Genomic DNA, 22,175 nt, shown 5'->3' with positions numbered 1-22,175 from the left:
ATGAACTCTTTTTAAAAAGGAAGAGAAAAAAAAACACAAAATTAATCATTATGAATTAAAAAACCCTGCCGATTCTCTGAAAGCGATCTGATTTTTAATCATATTAAAAGTGAGACTTGCAACCTGCATAGCCTATACATCATCGCCCGTGTCTGAATCATTCTACTGCCCTGATAGATGAAGTGATAAAAGATCATAAACACTAACGCCGGAGGGAGGAATTTATGAGTGGACCCACCCTTGCGTTAGGTCTACAAAAGACACGGTGTCCCTTTAAGAGAGCAGAATTTACAGTGCACGGCTGGCCCTCGCCTCGGATGAGGATCGTTTACAAAGCAGAGGACCATGCTTGCTTTTCCCCCCATCCCACAAATCCGATTTAATCAGACAACCCTTGCAGTGCGGCTCCCAGTAAGAAAAAGGATAATTAGTAAACAGGCAGCCTCTCCTCTGCTTCATTGGCATTCGCGCGGGGTGAGTGTCGCATTTAAAATGCAGTCTGATGAAGTCTACAAAATCAAACCATTTGTTACTCCTATTGAGGAGGCTTCAGACCACTGGCAATTAAATTGGAATTAGTGCAGGGAATGAGATACGGACGATTCATACCAAGGAGGCAAGAGTGTCTGGAGCTCTCTCAAGTTTACAGTGCTGATGAGTCCCATAATAACCAAAGCTCATCTGCTGTCTGAAGATGATGACACGCATGCAGAAATCTGGATTTGTCAGATTCTGGCGTGCTCTCTTGTTCACCGTTCATATACATCTCATTTGGTTTTCTTCAGTGTCCGTGCTGTCATAGTGCAAGTGATGAAATCAGAGTTGTTTGTTCAGACGGTGTAGTCAATATCTGCTATATCCACACGGGTTGCCATAGTAATGACTTAAGCGTCAGCAGGACGCTGACAGAAGAGAGTATCTGTCAAGCAGGACTGAAAACTGGAAATCATGCCTCTGCCGATGTCCAGCATGACATCTCGCCGGGGCGCTCCACTCATCAAGGCACCTGACAGGATAAGCTTTACTGTATTTACACATTCATGCATGTGTCATGTCCCAAACGGCTCACTCATTCATCCGTTTACCATACAAACTAGCTAGGGAAAATGACTAAGCTTTGTGCGCGACGTTACATGCACAACATATTGTGATTGACACTACTATACGACTGAAATTCATATTGCAAACCACACATGCATTTGTAAACATTTAATTCCACATGTTTTTGCTGTTTAGGCTACAAATATATAAATATATATAAATATATATATACACACACACAAACACTTTATTTGTCTGCAATTTTGAGTTACATTTATTTATACATTTATAATTATTTTCTACAACAAAAGTCAGATGCATCAAAAAATAGAAATCTTTTGCTCACAACAAAGATTTTGGCTTGGAGGCTCTTACATTTATTTCCTAAATGCTTCACCAAATGATTTTGCCTCTGAGACACAAGTGTTTCTCTTACACATAAGTTCATCAAACACAGCTGCTGATTTTAAATAACAATCGATACATAACTGTCACTGCATCGATGTGTAAGCGAAGCGACTGTCATACGCAGCTTTAGTAATGCATGTCATTTACTCATTGCAGGCTACATTTGACAATACTTTTTATTGACATACGCTTTGGCGGCAATTTTTATTGTATGCGTGTGTATGAGCTAGTGTCTCTACATCTGTGGTTTTATATGAAGGATGGCCGCGGCTATGCTGTGTGCATGTGTGAGTTATTTTGAATGAATAAAAGGGGGAGAGAGATGCCATTTACTTTCCACAGTTGATTGGGCACAATGGAGATGAGGTTACCAGTGGGAGCTTGTGTGTGTGTGTGTGTGTGTGTGTGTTGGCGAGGCTTGCGGAGATGGGAGATAAATGAACTGCAAATGAGAAGGAACAGCTCCTGCAGTACAGCTGGCTTCCGAATTGCTTGCTTGCTTGGCCGTGGCAACCAGGCGAACGGTTGCCAAGGGCGTCAGTTCAGTGTCCCTCATACGCCATACGTGAGCGCTGCACAGGATTGCGTTACTGCGCATTGGCCAGTAGGGGTCACTCTGTGCTACTAACCCATCACAGAGAAACTGTTGATATGACTCCATTTGAATAATCTTTACACATACACAAATTCATCTAATGCATAAGATGCAGGATAAATATATCTAGCACAAAACTACTGAATTTTAATGACATTCTCAGTGCTTGGCAACTAATTTGTACTCTGGATATTAGATGCATGCAAATAATGAATGCACTGAATAAGGCTTGATGTTTACATGTTCCACATTTGAAAATCAGGCAGTGTGGTGTTATTCAGTGTGAGTGAGGGGGGAAGAACAGTAAGAGAGAGAGTTCGTACGTGCATGCATGTGTGAGCTTTTCCCCTCTGGGTGTATGCAGAAACGGTCTCTATGCAAAGCCATTACTAGGAAACACATCAGGAGGATGAAAATAAATTATACTGTTCCACCAAATGACAAACTGCCACTATAAAGGAGATCTGCAGTGGGAAGGTAATTCGAGGGTCCTGTCTGTTCCCCCCTTTCTCAAAATGGTGAAATGTTTGTTTACTGTTGTCAATTCCCTTTGATGCCTATCTATTTTTGCTCATAATGGAACGCCTGCTAATCTTTTAAGACGGTTTAACACGATTTATTTAATCAATGTTAATGCTAAGACGAATTACTAATCTGTTCAACATATCAGATACACAAGCTTATTTGAATCTGCATGTATGATTAGAATACAGAATATTCAGTAATTGCTAAACAAGCTTTGGGTGATCGATAAAAGTGGTCTATCAAACTGGTGCAGTCTCAAACCTGGTTGTGAAACAGTGCCACGTGTTGTCCGTGGTCCAGGGCAGTGGCTGCAGTAAGCCACAGGTGATGGATTTACAGCGAGCAGCGGTCAGCTGCCGGGAGTCTGACCGCGAGCCTGACGATAAACGGACTCCAATGCGATTTCTACCAGGGTGCCGTACTGTCCTGCAGCTCAGCAGTACCAGCCCCTGTCATCCTGTCTGCAAATCTTCCTGCCTCTAACATCTCACACCCTCCAGTGATCAAAGAGATGACAACAATAAAGAGCGCTTCGACACTTTCTGCGCACCTTTCGGTGTTCACGTGTCAAGTTTATTGTACAAAAGTCTGGACACAAGACTGAATGTATGTCTCTCATGATCTTAAAAACCTTTCATCTAAAGTCTTGTGCTTAAATGCTTGAAGTTAGTTTTGCTGAAAAATATAAATTGTACAATTAAAAAGGCTGAGGTTTGTAAGATTACTTTTGTTGTTTTAGGAAATTAATATTTATTATGGTTAAAATTTTTATGCAGAGTGATACTATAACCGAAATGTCTGGGGTAAGAAAGATTTATAATAATAACAATAATAGTTTTAGGACACATTAAATGAGCATTAGAAAAGTCACTGGAAAGACATTTTTTAAGTAACAAAAGATATCTATTTCAAATAAATGCTGTTCTGATCTTTAAATTAATCTGAGAACCCTGATAAAGTGTCAGTATTTAACAAAATTATTAAGCATCACAACTGTTTTCAACATTAATTATAATAAGAAATGTTTTTGAGCATTAAACCAGCTTATCAGTGAGACTGAAGAATCATCTGACTGAACTGGAGTAATAGCTGCTGAAAATGTAGCTTTGTCATCAAAGAAATGAATCCTATTTTAAAATATATTACAACATATATTTTAAACTGTAAATATTTCACAATATTACTTTTTTTATTGTATTCTTGATTAAATGCAGCATTGATAAGCATAGAACTTTATTGATAAGCATAGAAAAGCTTTATTAATTATACCACAATGAAATATGTATATGTATGCATTATATATATATATATATATATATATATATATATATATATATATATATATATATATATATATGTATATATATATATATATATATATATATATATATATATATATACACACACACACACACACACACACACACACACATATATATATATATATATATATATATATATATATACACACACACATATATATACATATACATACATACATCTGAAATGCTGATCTAAAAATCAGAAAGTGAGTAAAATAAAAGGCAAGTGACTTTCTCCACTACACGATAATCTGACAGGAAGTCAAGCCTAGCAATCCACCGAGCTCCCACTCTCGCTGTGATTTATTCCCAGAGACCATCTGGACAGTGGACAAACAATGTGGCGAGAGCTGTGAATGACCAGCCACATTAGTCATAGGCTTTTACCTCGACCCCTTACGTCCCTAATCTTTACACTTTCGGTCTTTTACTGTGGCCAAATGACCGGAGCCCCTTTTCTCACTGGCTGCTGACACGGTTTTTCCCACTGGACAAAGGGCTTTGAGCTGCTGCACCCCCACCACACTTCACTGTTACCACCCCACCCCACCGCTGCCCCTATCTCCGACCCAACTGACAGGAACAGGAGTTTGTTTTGTTTTCTGAGACGACAGGAATGAGAATGGAACTCTAAAGCCGCGCGGCTACAAAAACATTAGGGGAGGGGGCCGCTGGGCCATGATCCGCTTGTGAATATAAAGAGGAGGGAAAAAATGAAGCGCCAGTGTTAATCATATTTAAATGCTTCTGGAGAAGCATGGCCAAATAACATATATAGATAAAGGTATTAAGAATAATGGGACTGGCATGCCTCTTTCCAGCTTAATGTAGGCTTTTGTGTAGCTCTTAGAGGAAATGAGGGCCATCGAACAAGCCTGTTGCCCGGCAAAATCATCTTCCCGATGGTGCGCACAAGTTCGCTTTGTTGGGCTTCTTTACGGGACTGCGTGTTTTAAATTCAGCATTAAGAATGAATGCTCAAGCCGAGCAACCGTGAAGCCTCTCTCTGTCATAGGGAGACTCAAATGAGAAAATGGAAAGCAATCAACATGCTCTGTAAATTGGAGGCCAGTGGCGTTATAGTGCTACAGTGTCTTCTCCGACTCTCTGCACAGTAAACAAATAACTTTTTACAAATGAAATGTAAAACGACGTTGTGACTAAACGTCTCAAGATCGCTGAGGAAAACAAGGGTCATGCATATCAAGGTCATGCAGTGCTCGCTGAGAGCAAAAGTATTTTAGTTACTGAAAGAACTTGACTACTGTACCATAGTTTTTATTGGTTTGCAAAAAAATGTACTGAGTGTCTAATAGAAGCAGGTGCTATAGCCTTTTATTCCCAACATAGATTTGTTGTTTGTTTAGCAAGTTGGTGCAAATGAGAACGAGGAAGAAAAAAAAAGACAGCAAGGGAAATCAGAGAAAATTAGAGATGCTTTCCTCAAACAGCTGACAGAAGCTGCCCGTCTCAATTAGGACCAGGTTATTTTCCTAATGATCACTGGAACATGTCTTTTCAGAACAGCCTGACCCTGACCTTGAGGACAAACAGTAAACCGCTAAGTCTTTGTGAAGAAAGAAAAGACTTTATTTATAGATCAGCTGAGCGTCGATCAAGCGGCATCGGTGCTTGGGGAGGAAAGAAAAAACGAGGGGCCTGGGGGAAATGCTTTTGAAGCAACTAATATAGAGGTCTGCCTCGATCACTTCAACCCTCTTTTAATTCCATTAGAAAGCAAATTGATTTGGCTTTGCAGACGGCGAGTGTGGCAGGTGTGGGCTATACACTCCCAGGTAAAAATCCTTGGTGAAAACGGAGGGTTTTAAAAAAAAACGGCAATAAACTAAGAGATGTTTTCATTGTGAGAGCGCATTAGAGGATGCATTAGACAACTGGAAATGCTTAAAGGGTCCATGGGAAATAGAATCAAAAGCTTAGTGAGCTTCAAACAGTAAAAAAACAGAAGAAAAGGAAACATAATCAGTTCGTATAAACTCAAGCCCACCAAATGTTCAAAAAGGCCTCGTCGCCCCATGATGATTTTGTGGCGTGTTTAATTTAGATAGAATCTAATTAATTTACATTTGATACTGGAGGAGATGCTTTCATCAGCCTGTCATTTATCCTGTGTGTTAACACCTGTTAATTCACTATCTCTCCAGTAATGAGCTTTTAAAAAGGAAAGAAGGCTCTGCATGCCCAAACACATTCGCAAAACACACAAACAACATCTTTCACAGATGTGAGGAACTACTCTGACGAATAGATTCACCAAACACGGGTCACTCCCAATGAGATCCTGGCTGACCTCCAGTCCTGCCGCCTGATTATCATCAAAGCATTTGTCATGGGACAGAAGTGCAGAGAGCCGTCAAATACGATCTTAAGGTGATATCTTATTATTCCAGCCACATACAAGCAAACCAGCATCCCTCCGCTGCTGCAAGCTTCCTGGCATTTCACTTGCTTCTAAACAAAAAAAAAAAACAGTTATATACACAGTCTCTCCTTTCCAATCACAGAGAAGGCTCCTTCTACATTTTCTTTTATATTTGACTTACTACATGTGAAAGGGATATGCTTTGGAATCATATTAACTGGCCGTCAGCTACTAGAACGACAATATTTTCAAAGAGCCCGTGGTCACAAATGTCATTCTGTGAACTCACAATTCGCTGCATCCATGCGCCGCGGCCGACCTGAGAATGAATCACCGAGTGAGGAGAGAGATGAGAGATATAGAGAAACACAGCCAGAGTGACAAAATCAAATCGAATCGATGGCGTCGCACAACACATCTAGTGCGCACCTTTATCTGTCATATTTCAAGGTTGGCGACTTGGTTTCAATTATGTCTGATTTGTTTGGAGCCACGTGGGTGCATTTCATAACCAACAGACAGAAAGTAGTATTGGCAATGGTGGCATTACAAAGTTATCTGAATGACTTTTACATGTAGTCAAACTTGTAATTGTTTTTTTTTTCTAGTCTTTGTATATTAAAGAAAAAGCAATGATGATGAAGACAATAAGAACATGTTAAGGGGGTTTGAGTATGCTGTCAAGTGCACGACATCAGAGACGTCCAGAAGGGGGAGCTCTACCTGCCCTCATAGGCAGCAGCCACACAAGCTTCAAGTTAAGATGAGGACAGACCTCAAATGACCTCAAAGCATATGGATAACATAGAAGCACGTTTTATTTTACAAACGAAAACCGCTTGTTAAACAGTGAGTTTCTCACTCATTTCACATCAACTGACCCTATACATTTGTTCAGATCCTGGAACAAGGCTTCCTCTCTAAAAATTGCGGAAACTGAGTGTAATATTAAACCCAAAATTGGTTTAATAAGAGCAGGACATTCCTTATATAAACCAAAACCACAGAGTAGATTAAATAAATACACATAGGCTAGACATTTTTTTTTTTCCCACTCTCGATGTTTGTAGTCTAGTGCCTTCCTCCGCCTGCCACAAATCAGACGCGCGCTTTGGGAGTCTCTGGCCTCTCTCAGGGCCGTATATCTCATAGACCTTGAGCCCTGCAAATTACAGCAAACACAGGATAAGACTCTTGTTTCTAAAACCAGACCGGCATGTATGCCACACATTCTTCAGAAGGGCTAGTTTGAATCCCTAGTGCTCTCAGAGACATAATGGCACATCACACACACATAAAAATCTCAGAAGAAACGCCACCTCCTGCGAGAACGTCTAGAAACGGCATCTATATGAGGAATGTGTGTTACAATCTGTGTTACGACAGAGAGACATCGCAAACAAGACCTTGTGCCCAGGGTGCGACTCCTGAGGGTCTCAGGTGAATGTTTATCAGTGGTGAAATCCCTAACTGAGCTTACTGGGTGAGAAGATACTGCATTCCTGAGGAGAGAGAGGACTTTCTTTTTTCCCCTCCAAACAAGGCCACTGGCCTTTCACCTCGCCTAGAGACCCTCCCTGGGGTTAAAGTGTAATCCAGGGCGTATGACCACAAAGACCTGAGCCTAAAGGCCAAGGACCAGCACATTTTCTGAATTACACTGTTCTGTCAGCCACATATCAAAGAGGAAGGTTCCTAGCGGCAGCTTTCCCACAGTATTTTTCATTTAAAGCTTTATAGCTTGGAGTAACGCAACCTAGATTTAGGATAATAGAGATTGATTGCAAAAATTTGATAGGTCTCATAAATCTGACGGTGATGGGGAATTAGTTAAACGAGCTCAAAATATATTCAAAAAATTAGATTGCACAGTTAGATAATTTACATATTAGAGCATAATTTTCTAATCTAGCTTCCTGTTGCTGCCAGCTCTGTGAACATAAGCACATTTATCTGAAGGTATCTATTAAAATTCCTTTTAACGTCACTACTCCTCTTACAGAGACAACATTTCTTTAATTTTGCTTTAACAAAAGATTCTCGGACGTTTAATGAAAGCCATATGGGGAAAGAAACGGTGTAAAAGAAGAGAGCCGTTTAAATGACATTCCCATCCCCCGTTTTCCCAGGGTAAAGAAGGGAGAAAAAGGTTTTGTGTGTCTCACTGTACAAAAGGAAGCAGATTTGCGGATGCGATGACCCTGCGACCCCTGGAGCCGTTGAAAGGTTCTCAATGGCATAAACCCCACATAATCAATCACATTCTGGGGCTGTGGTCAGCACCGGGGCGGCACAGGCAGCCCTCTGAGCCGGACTGTAAACAGACACCCAATCCTACAGGGTGACAGGGGGATGAAAGACCCTAACGGCATTCCTTTATTCTTCTCTTTGTGTGAGTGTGTGTGTAAAAAATCCAAGTAAACAGACACATCCAAACAGCTTATTATATCAGCAGGATGCCTAAAAAAATGAATGAAGAGAATTCTTCTACCCGCAGACGAGAATAAAAGAAACATCCATTCATTTCGGACACAAATGCACCAAACTGAGGTGCTCAGGGCTGCATCTGAACCCGATGCTACTCTGGGTCCCGTGTCTTAAGAACAGGAGGAAAGATTAACTCGGACTGCTGCACACCCAACCTTTATGACTGAGCAATCAATGGTTGAGTATTTTCAGTGATATCTTATCTAGCCTAGCATTTCATTTCTAATGCTTTGTGTGACTTGTGAGCGGGTGACCAGGTGTCATCTATCAAAACAATCCTAGTCTCTGGAAACCTGCTATTAACTGATAAGGGCAAGCCTCCATGGCATAATGGCTCCCACCTGAGCTCACAACTCAACTCTGTTTGGGTACAGGCAGGCATAGGGGAATGAGAGAAACTGAAGGTTAAGAGCTTACATATAATCAGTGCTAAGGTAAGCAACACTATTACTACTGCTCATACTTGGGTTAGGGATTTTAACTCCTAAACCTAAATTAAACCTAGATGCATAGGTGCTTGATCATGCATGAATGCATGCTATTATTTTATAAGCAGTTATACTAATGATTTTCACCTGGTGGTAAATTTAACATGCAAATAAATAAATAAATAAAGTTGCTTAGAAAACAGATACTTTCAAAGAAGACAAAAAAAGAAATATCTAGGATCGGGTCGGCTCTTCTGAACAAGCAACCACCAAGCATCATTGCAGTAACTTGTGCATTAACAAACACCATTAATAATAAAGTTATTTTTGACTAACAAGGATGAAAAAATAAATAAATTATTGCATCATGTATATTATTTTTTTTAAACCAAGGGTTTATCAATTATAGATGCATATTATAGTTGAAAGAGAAAATGTATATGTAGATGTATAGAGAAAAACATTAAGATTAAATATAGAAGATTAAATATATATATTTAAGATTAAATATAGATGTACTGTATATTAGAACATAAATTTATTAATCCACTTGTCTTTGTAAAATAGTAAAACAAGATTTGATTAATTTAAAATATGAAAAATATTAAGTATTATATAATACACAAAATAAAATATGTAAACATGCATTCTTAAAAAATTAAAAGTGTGGTGGAGCCAGTGAAACTTTTTGAAGTGTAAAAAAAAAAAAGCATGAAATTGAGCATTTGCATATCACCGTTATCTGAATGTAAAATAAAATAAATACCATACAGGAATGGAGCTTTAAACCAATGGAAAACTCGCATAAAAATGAGAATATTCACCTTTTATAACCACTGAGATACTAAGGTTTATACTCCAGGCCGGTATATGAAGGCATTCATATATGGAGGCATTCATATCTGGCCCAGAAATGAAGACTTATGGAATCAGTCACTCCCTGCTCCATCAATTGCACAGGCACAGGTAGTGAGAACCAGCTCACTGGTTAAATTGGCCAGTGTGAAGACCTTGTCACTAGGCAACAAGACCTGATCGCTCCTTTGTTTGGGGTGAAAGGTTGGAAGTGTTCACACTAATCTCAGAATTCACAATTAAGTAACAGAAGAGTGTCTTCCACCTCCCTTCACCCCCCCTTCTCCTTTCATGGGAACAAACAGCACCAAATCCCCCATCGCTAATGGAAAAGTATTTGCACTGTAAATTAAAGGGTACACTTTTTTATGCTTTGTACAGATCACTTTTGGGATGTCTGCAAACAGTTCCAATCTAATTACAGGGTTTGGGGAGGTTGGATTTCCTCGAAAAGCTGAAGGAACAAAAGAAGACTGGACCATTGTGGAGTAGCTCAGTTGCGTCTTCAGTGAATCCTTGTCTATTCAGGCCACTCGTGGGACGGGGGTTAATCCATTACAGGGATACTTTAAGGTGGGAAACTCAATCACAAAGGGTCTGTGTGTGTACGGTTTCTGAGTTTTATCATAGCAGAAGATTGTCCTGTACTTCAGTTCTCCTTTTCATATCTTAACTCCCCCTCAGCATTTAATTACCTATGGTTATTAGTGCCGAGATGCAACGCATTCAGAACCGAGGCGGATAATGCTTGTTCAACACAGGATGAGTCTTATTGTAGCGGGCAGGGGCATCCCATCTCGGGCGAGTTTGGCGTACAAGATCGGGAGATTCCTGCTGCCGCGAATCACTGGGCCTACAGGAGTCCGTAATCTCCCCACAAAACTTTTATTTTCTTTTGGACATGTGCTGCTGTCTCTCCTCACAAAGCCTCTCTCTCGTCGAGATTCTTCTCTAACACCATGCCAGGCGGATTTAGACATCGCTATTTGCTGTCAAATCTCTGCCAAGAAAAAAATGCACGTTGCTGCCATCACGCTGAGATGCCACAAAACCTCATTTCCCCTCACTGTAACTACTAGGCTGGGACGGTGACCCCGGTGCAGCCTGTTGACTGCGGTGGGTCTTCGTGGAAGGGCCACCGGCCTGAGTTCCCAAGCAGACCTCTTACATTGACTTAGTTGATAAAAGTGGAGCTCATTGTGAGAATTTATACTTCGCCTAATGGCTAAACATTCTTGCCAACAGATGATTACTTTTGGGTGTTGGCTGCACGTCTGCACATGGTATCTATCAGCCAACTGAGCATCTCACCCACTGGAAAACTCATTTAGATCCCATCTAGGGAAAAAATTAGTTGTGAAAAAAACAGAGAGGCCAGGCCGGTCTGCGCTTGATTTAATTTGGTCACTGATACAGAGTCCAAGCACTTGTGCCCTCTGTATTTGGAAAAAATAAAAAAATAAATAAGCTTGACACACACACACACACACACACCACTTCAAAGGATTTAAGCGTCAAACAGGGTCTAAGCCGCTGCCTCTGCTGGACCGGCAAAATCCCACATAACACATTCAGATAATCATTTTCAGTCTTTTCGTTTAAATCTTACAGCCCTCTGAATAGAGCTTGAAAAGCTAAATTGACATGGGGGTCAAATGATTTCGGGTTTAAAGTCTGCTCCGTGTCACCTGTTATTCACCCTTCAAGCTGTGGAATGACAGATTTTATGACACAGGAAAGGGAAAACAGTTACGAGGATATCATATGCTCAAGCTGCTACTTTAGGAAATCGTGATTACGAAGTGATTTAAGTAACAAATTAGTGTTGTTTTTGTGTTCTTATGTAAATAAAAAAAAGAAGAAAGAAAGATGAATAGAAGCAGCGCTTTATGTATCTATCACTGTCGTGCTGTCACTAAAAATAGTGGGAAATTAAGTTAGCCTGTACATCAACGCAGCAATAATAGCAACCGTAGAGCCAAACTGCAATGAGGATAATGAAGGCCTACAGTAACCAAGCTGGGTGCAGGCGGTCAGCGGGGCTCGGACAGATGGGTCCTCCGCTTGAGAGTGGGACAGCTTGCTCAGTAATGGATGTAGAATGAGATATGGGGATAGAGTCTGGCACAGCTAATAGTCATTTAATCAGCTGCAGCTGACCGGCACATGGACACCATTTCTGATGCCATGCTGTCTCCGAGCGATCCAACCCCATCAGCCTTTACCTACAAACACTGCCACAATTCAGGCTAAGAGCTCATTGTCCTGTACAAAAAAAAAAAGAATCCCACTGAAAAACACATTTGGATTAAAGCAATGCTCCTGGGCGTATAAAAAAAAACACACAACAAAAACAGAAAAATAAAATGGTGCAATTTAAAAGAAATTCAGAGAAATATTAGAATATTATAAATGTATACATTTGTATTACTTTTTTTCTAAATATATTATGTTTGTTTATATGTATACACACATACACACACACACACTAGCAGTCAAACAAAAACTTGTAATATATATATATATATATATATATATATATATATATATATATATATATATATATATATATATATATATATATATATATATATATATATATATATATGTATGTATGTATGTATGTATGTAATATATTACATTTTAAAATATACTTCAAACAGAAAGCAGTTATTTCAAATAGTAATAATGTTACAATTCTTAATGCATTTTTGTTCAAACAAATGCAGCCCTGACTTTCAAAATGAATGATTAATAATTATTCCAAATTACCAGTGGGCATTATACTTCTGGTCACCTTCTGAAGCACAGGATGAACAGGATGCCCAAACCAGTCACACATTCATTCGAATTGGCTTGTGCAACTTTAATGCACACTGACAGGTTAATTACGTCACAATTAACTAAATGCCTAACAGCCGTTCTACTAGTAGCTAAGAGTTAATAGAGGGTTATGACATGACCTGTGTTTACCGTGGCACAGACCCCATTTGCGAGAGTGACAAGCTCGCGGAGGGGTTGAGAAGTGGAAGCCTCTGGGCACATTATTCGAGGATATTTTCAGATGTGGGAGAGAAAGTGATGGGGTGGGGGGCCCAAAAAAAGCGCTCTTTTCTCTTTCTTGCTGTGCCAAAACACAGCCGTGTTGCTCTATTCCTTTCTCTCGCTCTGTCAAAACTATTTCTGGCTTCAGAGAAGAAAATGTTTACTCTGTGGCCTGGTTCACTGGAGTCACGCCGTGTTCCCACCGAGCAAATCCGCTGTTCTCTCTCCAAAATGGTTTGCATATTTTCCCTGTAACACAAGACTTAAAAGAGGACGAGAGGAAATCAAAAGGGAAGGGGGAGCCGTTGATATTATATCTGGATTTACATGCAGTCAGCTGCTCGGCCGGTTTAAAAAAGGCTGTGTGACAACTATGCCACCGACCTCATCTATAACAGTATCTGTGAGTGTAAACCAATAATGGCTGTGATTTTTCGTGGCGTATTGCTGAGCAGGAGAGTCCTGGAAGTCTAACTGATTCATCGATAGAGATCTGATTGCACAGACCCGGGAGCTTCATGGTCAGTTTCCTCATAATAGTTTTGTCAAAACACAATTCTGAGTTTCGTAGCTTCAGTAGAAATGCTGGAACTTTCCCCCCTCATCTCAAATCTTTCATTCGAGCCGTCACAGCAAATAAAGCACCGCTGTGTGTGGTAAAGCGCATCTCTCGGCTAGACATCATATCAGTGCTTCAGACTGAAATGAGACATGCCATTTCGCACTCTGTAAAAAGTCAATACCCCTTATTTAAAATGCACAAACACACACAAAGGCCCCTTTAGCAGGATTCATGAGTGAATTTTTCATTGCAGTCCCTTGAGATAAGTGATCGTGGAGCTGTAGTCTCTTCAAATTGGGCTGCCCTTTAAAGTAGGTCAGAACTGAGACTCCAGTAGCACTGTGGCTGTGCGTCAACAACAGCACATGATGTTGTTTTTCTCTCAGAGTCCTGGCACCAAACATGACCGACCATTTCTGTGCCTTAACCAACCTCTCCAACTGTCTAAAAGCACCTGACGTCACAGGCAGCAAACACCTCGCCAAAGAATGCCATCAAAAGTCATTTGAGGAGCCACACTGTAAAGTTCAGATATATTACAAGCTATTTTGATGCTTTCAGATAACCTTATCTATGTTCTTTGCTGCATAGAGAACTATATTAAATGCTGAATAAATAGAACATGTAAATAATTAGATGAAACAAACCCGATTTATCTTATCTTTATATGTCTGAAATACTACAGACTGTACACAAGGCCCCTCATTCTTCCAATCAACATATCACAGCAGCTGATTTCTCTGACATCAACAGAAATGAGACGAGCCTACAAAGGGACCCATTGAAGTAGTGGTGTTAGTCTGGAATGAGGCATGAATCGTGCCGGCCATAAAGTTAACAAAAGCTCTTTTAACAAGAATTTTTATTCGATTTTAGATACTTTAGAACTTCAACACTTGAATCTACAGACATATACATACCGAAAACTCTCATCAAGTCTCATTTATTTGATCAAAATAAATAAAAATAAAAATAAATAACGGCTTAACTATTCTCTATAATAATATGAAATTTATTCCTGTGAGTTTGAAATATTAATGTTGTAATGCACATTATTTTTTTAACCATTTGTAACACTAAGAATGTCTTTAAAGCAGATGCCTTAATTAGTTATGAAAAAATAACGCAAATAAAATATTTTAATGCAGTTAACACACTGGCCCTGCCCCTAAACCTGTACATCATCTTGCAGTTCATACAGCTGATTGTTGACAAATATGATGCAGCAGGGCAACAACTCTATAAATACAGTTATGCCCTAACGGTACATTCCCACGGTGTGTCGGCGTCAATGATTGACGGAGGGCGTGTCTGAAATTTGGTGCTGACGCAATCATTATAGTGACAATAGTTTGGACCGCAACTGGTTAGCACTTAAGCTAGGCTTTTTGCATATTGCATATTTGTAGTAGGCAATCTGATTGGCTGGTGCCTCTATTGGCTATCTATCGACTTCTGACACAAGCAACAAAAAATTCTGAGATGTTTCTCAATGTATCTTCTTTTATGTTCCATGTTAGGCCATTGTAGCCTAAATGTTTGGGTGTAATACATTTTATTTTAAATCAAATAATTAAAACATTTCTTTCTAAAGCTGCAATTTGTAATGTTTACTTGATACTTTCTCATTTAACACAATACTAGCTTTAAATAATATTTTGTGGGTACTTTCACAGATTAATCAAAACAGCATGCAATTAATTATTATACATTTTAATCGACTGACAGCCCTAATATATATATATATATATATATATATATATATATATATATATATATATATATATATATAGTTGCCCTATTTAAAGTTGCCCTATTTAAAGTGTAACAGGTAGTGTTATTATTTAAATTACTTTATTAATGTAGTGGATTACATTTGATTACTTGCTGATAACTTTCTACATTTTAATTTGTAAATTATTTCCCCTACATTTTTCTAAACTGTTAAAACATTTAAAGCAGTCAGGGTTAACTTTATAGTAGGTCTCAACACTGATTACTGTCAGACTTTCGAAATCTTTTTTTAAGATTATAATAATTTAAAGCACAGCCACCACTAAATCCGACTTTGGCACCTTTTTTTTTTTTTTAGATAATTCTGAGGTTAAACACTGGGTTTTAACAATGACTCGGGAAAAAAATATTACGTATTCTGTTACATGTAACTAGTTACTTCCCAACACTGTATACCGTACATTAACACACCTACTACTCATACTGTGTGTGAAGCGTCTCTGCTGCTTTAGAGAAGCAGAAAATAATCTGACAACTACACATTGTATTCAGGTGGGGTAAAAAAAAAAAAAAAAAAAAAAAAAAAAAAAAAAGGCTTATTTATTTTTTTATTAGAGAAAACTAAAACTCTAAATTCTAATTTTGTGGTCATTTTGTTATTGTTGTGTTACTCAATCATTGCGGCATTTTACTTTTGTTTCATCATTCATGCATTCAGGTCGACTTCATCGGCTGTCCTCCTGATAGTGTTACAGGAAATGACCGCTGCTCCATGCACTTCAGCCTTTTGCCAGTCGAGCTGCCAACTTGAAAACCGAGACCTGGATGTTTACAACGACAAGAAACCTTTGCCCATCGTAAACACCACCACCATGCCAACAAACATTAACTATTTATAAAGAGGGTGCAACTGTGAGTTACACATCCACTAGGGCTGGTGTCGGGGCAGAGATGTGCTTTTTGGCCTATTAAGTAACAGTAGTAGCATAACGTAAGCAGGGCAAAATCAGACTTGGCTTCGAATCTAGGTTTTGGAAGCAGGGTTTGACACTATGATCTTACTAACAGTGGGAGATAACAAGGTGAAATAAGCATTTCCTGTTGAGGCCTTTACACCATCTCAAAGAATGATTAAAAACCCCACCCTTGGTGCGTAGCAAAATGTGGACGTCTGCGTGTCATGGCTTGTGTTCAGGGAAAAAAAAAAAAAACATGAAGCCACAAACATAAAAACCCCCAATAACCCACTTCAAGTCTATCTAGGCTGTGAAAATGAAGCATATGGGTGAGCATATTGAAGGACTGTGGAAAAAAAGCCAGCGTATCAAACTAGCCATGCGTTATAGCACATTTAAAATATAAGCCTGGTAGCCACAGGGGAGGCTGGCCTCACTGCTGTTCAGGTCCCTGGCAGGAAGACACTGCCCATTTTTTTTTACTCCAGACTCCAAATCTATATTTAGCCAGGCTTTTCCACTGGTATGCCTTTCTCTGATCGTTAGCCCTGTTTAACCCCTATTTACAATGGGCCCCATATTGGTCAAGGCTCTCGGGAGGCCCCATCAGCGAGGGTATGGAAAGCCTTTTACGCATGTCTGTCAAATAACACAAAGTGCTTCCAACCAGCTCGAAGACTGGGAGAGAGCTGGGCTGGATATATGAAATATTCATGATATATTCACAATGAATTGGCAAATTGTGAATATCAATCATTTAATTGTGTTTATTTGCCAATTAAATTTCCTAAAGCCTTGCAATCCCTAGAGCAAAAGCAATAAAATAGCGTTTTAATAATTATTCAATAGCTAACAGCTAGTTATGGTTAATCTTGTCAGTGAAATTACTAATGAAAAGGCTCAATAAAGAATGTTTTTATTTAGTCAACAATTAAGATGAAGAAAAACGACAAGAAACCTTTGCCCATCGTACACACCACCACCATGCCAACAGGCATTAACTATTTATAAAGAGGGTTAAGATTGCGATAATAATTAAGAGGGTGAGACAATTAAGATTTCAATCAAAACATACTTTTGATATAAATATGAAAAGCAGGGGGGAAAAAGGGGATGACAATGCTGTAAAACTGATTTAAAGAATGCATCATTAAAATTGTGTTTCAAATCAGTGTTTTGAACTGATATATATTTATAAGAAATAAAAATGAATCAAAACACTGTGTATGTGTGTATGTATATATTTATATACATGTAAAAAATATACTTGGAAAAATATTCACTTAAAATATAAAAAGATGTAGATCTGTTATTGCAAATTTTCATTTAAGTAGTATAAAATAAAATAAAAATTATTATAAATATAAAAAGTACAATAAAATACTAGTTATTTATATAAGATGTAGAACTGTGTTCTATAAAATATAACAATTACTAGAAATATTGTTATATTTTATAGTATTTGTAAATTAGAAATAATTGTGTTCTGAACGGATTAATTATTTTCCTTATATTGACGCCCCTAGGTCAGGATACAGAGTGTTTGCAGAAATAATATCGAAGCCACAATGAACTACAGACATATTGTTTGAAGCCTTCACACAGTTTTAAACATTCATCCAATCCTTTGCATTTGATGCTGGTTTAAAAACGCCTGTCTTTATCACAACAGTGATTAAAGTTCTGAACACTCACTCAAGCCATTTTGGCAGCCATAAAAGCTCCATTCAAGTGTGTCCACTTACATATGAAAGACCTAATTGAATTCGCTGAACTATTGACTGTACATTTTAAAGATGTCAATCTCAAGTACCTAGTTCCTGAAGGTGGTTCGAGGCCACATGGGTGTGATGAATCTTTTCAGCACAACAAAAATGAGAACATGATCACAAATGTAATGCATTAACAGTGCTTTATATACCCAAAGTGATCTAAGCAAGCCAGACTGTTATGCTGTGGAGTGCTAGACACGTTTGTGCTAGAACATTCTCCCAAGGGCAGATAGCGAGGGTTGTCTGGAAAGTGAGGAGTCATAGCATGGCAGTGTACTGAGGGCCACATGCATCAGCACAGCTCTTGTGTCCAGCAACCCAGCAGAGGTCATCATATCAGGGTCAGGTGCACATGAGCACATACCCCACTCGGGTTGCCACAAAGTTCGCAAGCAGAGGCGGAAATTGGAGAGGTCTTCCTTCCATGCCACAACATTGTTTTAAGGGTTCCTAATAAACAAACCGATCCAACCAAGCCTGACCACAACTGCCCTGTTTCTCACAACCAATAATTTATCTGCCTAGAATGACAAGCAGGTATGTATGTGCGTAATTGTTAGAGTTGGTTGCCAGCTTTATACCTGCTAGTGTGGCTTGCCTTTCACCTCTTCCAGTAAACATTTGCCTGTCACCATGTGTTCCTAAGAAGTTGTTGGACGCAACTCTTTAAACACATGATCGTGGCTCAAGCTTTATTTGTTTATAAATAACCAAGGTGGCTGACTGTTTACCAGGCTTTGCGAATAAACACACAGTGAACTTCTATTCTTAGAACAGAAGAATTCTTAATATTGCATGGATACAAGTTTGGGAAAAAACATTTCGCTAAAGTTAAATTAAATTGGAAAAAACATTCCATTATTTACTGTAATTACAGTATGAGTAAATAATGAATAATGAAACAAAAAAGGAATTTAACAATTCTTAAGTTATTTTTTACATTTAGAATTAATTTCAAGTCATTTCAAAATTATAGTTATTACAACTGTAATCAGCTTGCTATTTTCTTACGTATTCAATATAAATCTGAACATGATATTCAACACTGCCCATTTGTAACTGCATTAATAAACAACAGATGGAGGATATGTAAAGTAGAGGTATTTATATTCCCTTTTTAAAATATATATATATATATATATATATATATATATATATATATATATATACACACACATATACACACACACACACACACACACACAAAACACAAAATAAATATGAAACATGATGAAAGCGACTATTTAGAAATTCTGCAAAGGCATGACGTAAAATAAGATTTTTAAAAAATGTAAAAATGTGAATAAATTGAAGGAAACATTTAAAAATAATTTAGATAAAGAAAGCTTGTGCATGTTTTTCCTTAAAAAATATATAAGACCTTAGGTATAGTAATAATTTATCTTATTAAACGTAAACACATGTGGGCCCTCAAATGCAAACTTGTACATACAGTGACATACTGCATATACTGAATGCAAGACATCTGAGTGTGTTTGATCTGTGCAGTGTGGGTTGGTGTTTGTGTCGTACCTGTGTGGATCTGCCGGTGGGCCTCTAGAGCATCTTCCTTCTGAAACTGAGCTCCACACTGGTCACAAACGATGGCTTTCTCACCAGCTACAAGACAAAAAAAAAATGCAAAGGTTATTCAATCTTCTTCATTTTGGAAGTCCTCGGGTGGTGCATGGTGTCATATCTCTCATTTGAACCCCCAGTAATACGTAAAATTATTTGGTGCCTGCAAGATCTAGTCTGCTGGATTCACTTCAGTAAAAGTTGCTGGCAAAAACACTGTTTAGAAAGAGTTTTGGAGGATATGTATGCCAGACACTGATCTTGTGTGCACTGTGCAATGAAAGCAATGTATCATAAAAAGGATTTATCATTCAAGGCACACTTTCATTAAAAATCATACAAATGCTGTCAAACACAATCCTGAAAAAAAGATAAAAACAAGAAGCCATACATATGACATCCGCATAGCATGTTCAGATGTTGCAATGGGACACCAAGAGGAACTGTGAGACCACAGGATGCCAATATACAATCTGATCTATAAATCAGAATTAAGCAGAAACACTGTATTGCATTCACACTGTATTTATCTGCTCGATCAAAAGGGAGTTTTTAAAATGTGCAACAGAACTGTCAGCTCTCATTATTATGTATTTAAATCTTACAAGCCTTCACAAGCACAACAGGAAGTCATAGCTTAGATTTAAAAAAAAAAAAAAAAAAAAAGAAGAAAAAAACCAAAGTCCATTTCGCAACCAGGTTGCAAAATGTACTGTACTGTCAAGCAGTAGAAAAAAAAAAGTGTTTTTCTTTCTTTTCTTGCAGATGATGCCACTCAGCAAAATAAACTTATAAATGTGGCACAAACAAGTTCCTCTAAATGGCTCAAGAAATCAAACATCATTATTTAAACAAAAAACTGCACACAAAGAGGAACTACCACAGACCTCAGAACTGGTTACTTCAGTGTATTCATACCCAATAATTGTTAACCATAAAACACTGTTTCTTCTGCAATGGGTGCTGCATTTAAAAGTGCAGAGAAACTGTAAGCAAGCAATCCCAAGTTTAACTTCCCAAAAACTGTTAATACGGTCTCTAAACATTGCTGATTGAGTGGTCTGAAATCTCAACTTCTGGCTTGACCATTAGTATAATATTGGGGTGGACTACCTGATTGAATTTGAATTAAATTAGCATTGAATGATGCAGAATGATCAAATGACAGATAGATATATAGATATGACAGACAGACAAAACGATAGAAAATGATAGAATGATAAATCTATAGAACAATGGCAGAACAATATACACTAGCTGCATTTCCTTTATCCTTCAAATTGTGCAAACTGAAATTGTGAATTGAAAATATGCCCAAAAGGAAACGCGTAAATTTAGCAAAAACTTCCATATAATCGCAAAAAGTTTTTACCCTCACACGAGGTAGTTTTCAGACAATTTGTAATTTCACAAAACTGCAAGGGAAACTTTTTTTCCCCTCACATTTACATATCACCTGATGTAAAAAAAAAAGGCACATGATCATTCTTTAATGTACTATAACCTCCAAGAAACTCCTCATATGTTGCCGCTATCAAGTATATAAGGGGCTTTCCTTGCCATTAATGCTTAGATAACACCTTATTTACAGTGCACACATCTGTGGAGCATTACAGCTCTGACACAGTTACACTGATCAATGTTTGGGTTTATACAAGCCATGCCACGACACGTTTCAGAAGCAACTCTTCACCAAAGATACACGCGTACATCTCATTCGATTATTTTATTGCACAATAGCTTTTTTTTATTGATGTATAAAAAAAATCACAAAGTTTTGCACAAATCTGTAATGGAGGCACGGCTAGATAGATAGAATGATCAATAGACAGACAGACAGAGTTAAATAAAGATACATAGGCAGATAGATTTTGCCCAGTCCTGGTGTTAAGTAGATCTTGCATCTGGCCACTGAGCAGAGAAGTCCAGGAACTAAAGTAGCTTGAGATGGAGGGCCAGCGGGACATTGATCACCACCTTAAGTGGCAGAGAGGGAAAAGCCAGACCTTAAAACCCAGCCCACAACATAAACGGAGCTTATTGAAGCGGGTCATTATCTCGCAGGGGGTGACAACATCCAGCCACGCAGCAGGAGTATGCTTTCAGGCCCAGCAAAAGTCATGGAATTAAAGTGATAAATTCTATCCTCTCTCTTTGATCAATAGCGATTTTCTTGTTATGCACGTCAAAAAGGGGGGAAAAAAAGTGTGAAGAAAAAAAACACCTCCCTCAGATTTGGCAGAATTCATACCCCACTTTCAAACCCCTTCCCAGCAAAGACAAAAAACAGAGACCAGTGCTAGAAATAACTGCCTCTCCAGCAAAAAAGAAAACAACATAAAAAATACTGTGACTATAAAAGATTCTCTCTCTAGCAACTCCCACTTCCTCCCTCCTTCACTCGGAGTTGCCACAGTGATGCCGACCTGACATAATGGGCCCTTACACAACCGTGGCTCCCAACAAGTGGAGGAGAGGTGCCAC

The 22,175-nt window shown here is 38.5% G+C and overlaps 1 protein-coding gene across 4 annotated transcripts in view; it reads right to left on the bottom strand.

Moving 5' to 3' along the window:
- LOC127985693 (zinc finger and BTB domain-containing protein 16-A) overlaps positions 1–22,175 on the bottom strand; it is a 107,633-nt gene that overhangs the window by 17,261 nt on the left and 68,197 nt on the right. For all 4 annotated transcript variants that reach the window (XM_052587749.1, XM_052587750.1, XM_052587752.1 and 1 more), the window contains exon 4: positions 19,647–19,733. In XM_052587749.1, coding sequence (XP_052443709.1) covers positions 19,647–19,733 — 87 coding nt within the window. The remainder of the gene's footprint in view (positions 1–19,646; positions 19,734–22,175) is intronic.

Source organism: Carassius gibelio, chromosome B21 (assembly GCF_023724105.1).
Source record: "Carassius gibelio isolate Cgi1373 ecotype wild population from Czech Republic chromosome B21, carGib1.2-hapl.c, whole genome shotgun sequence".
Classification (NCBI taxonomy): Eukaryota; Metazoa; Chordata; class Actinopteri; order Cypriniformes; family Cyprinidae; genus Carassius; species Carassius gibelio.
This window is presented reverse-complemented; position numbering and strand designations above follow the sequence as displayed.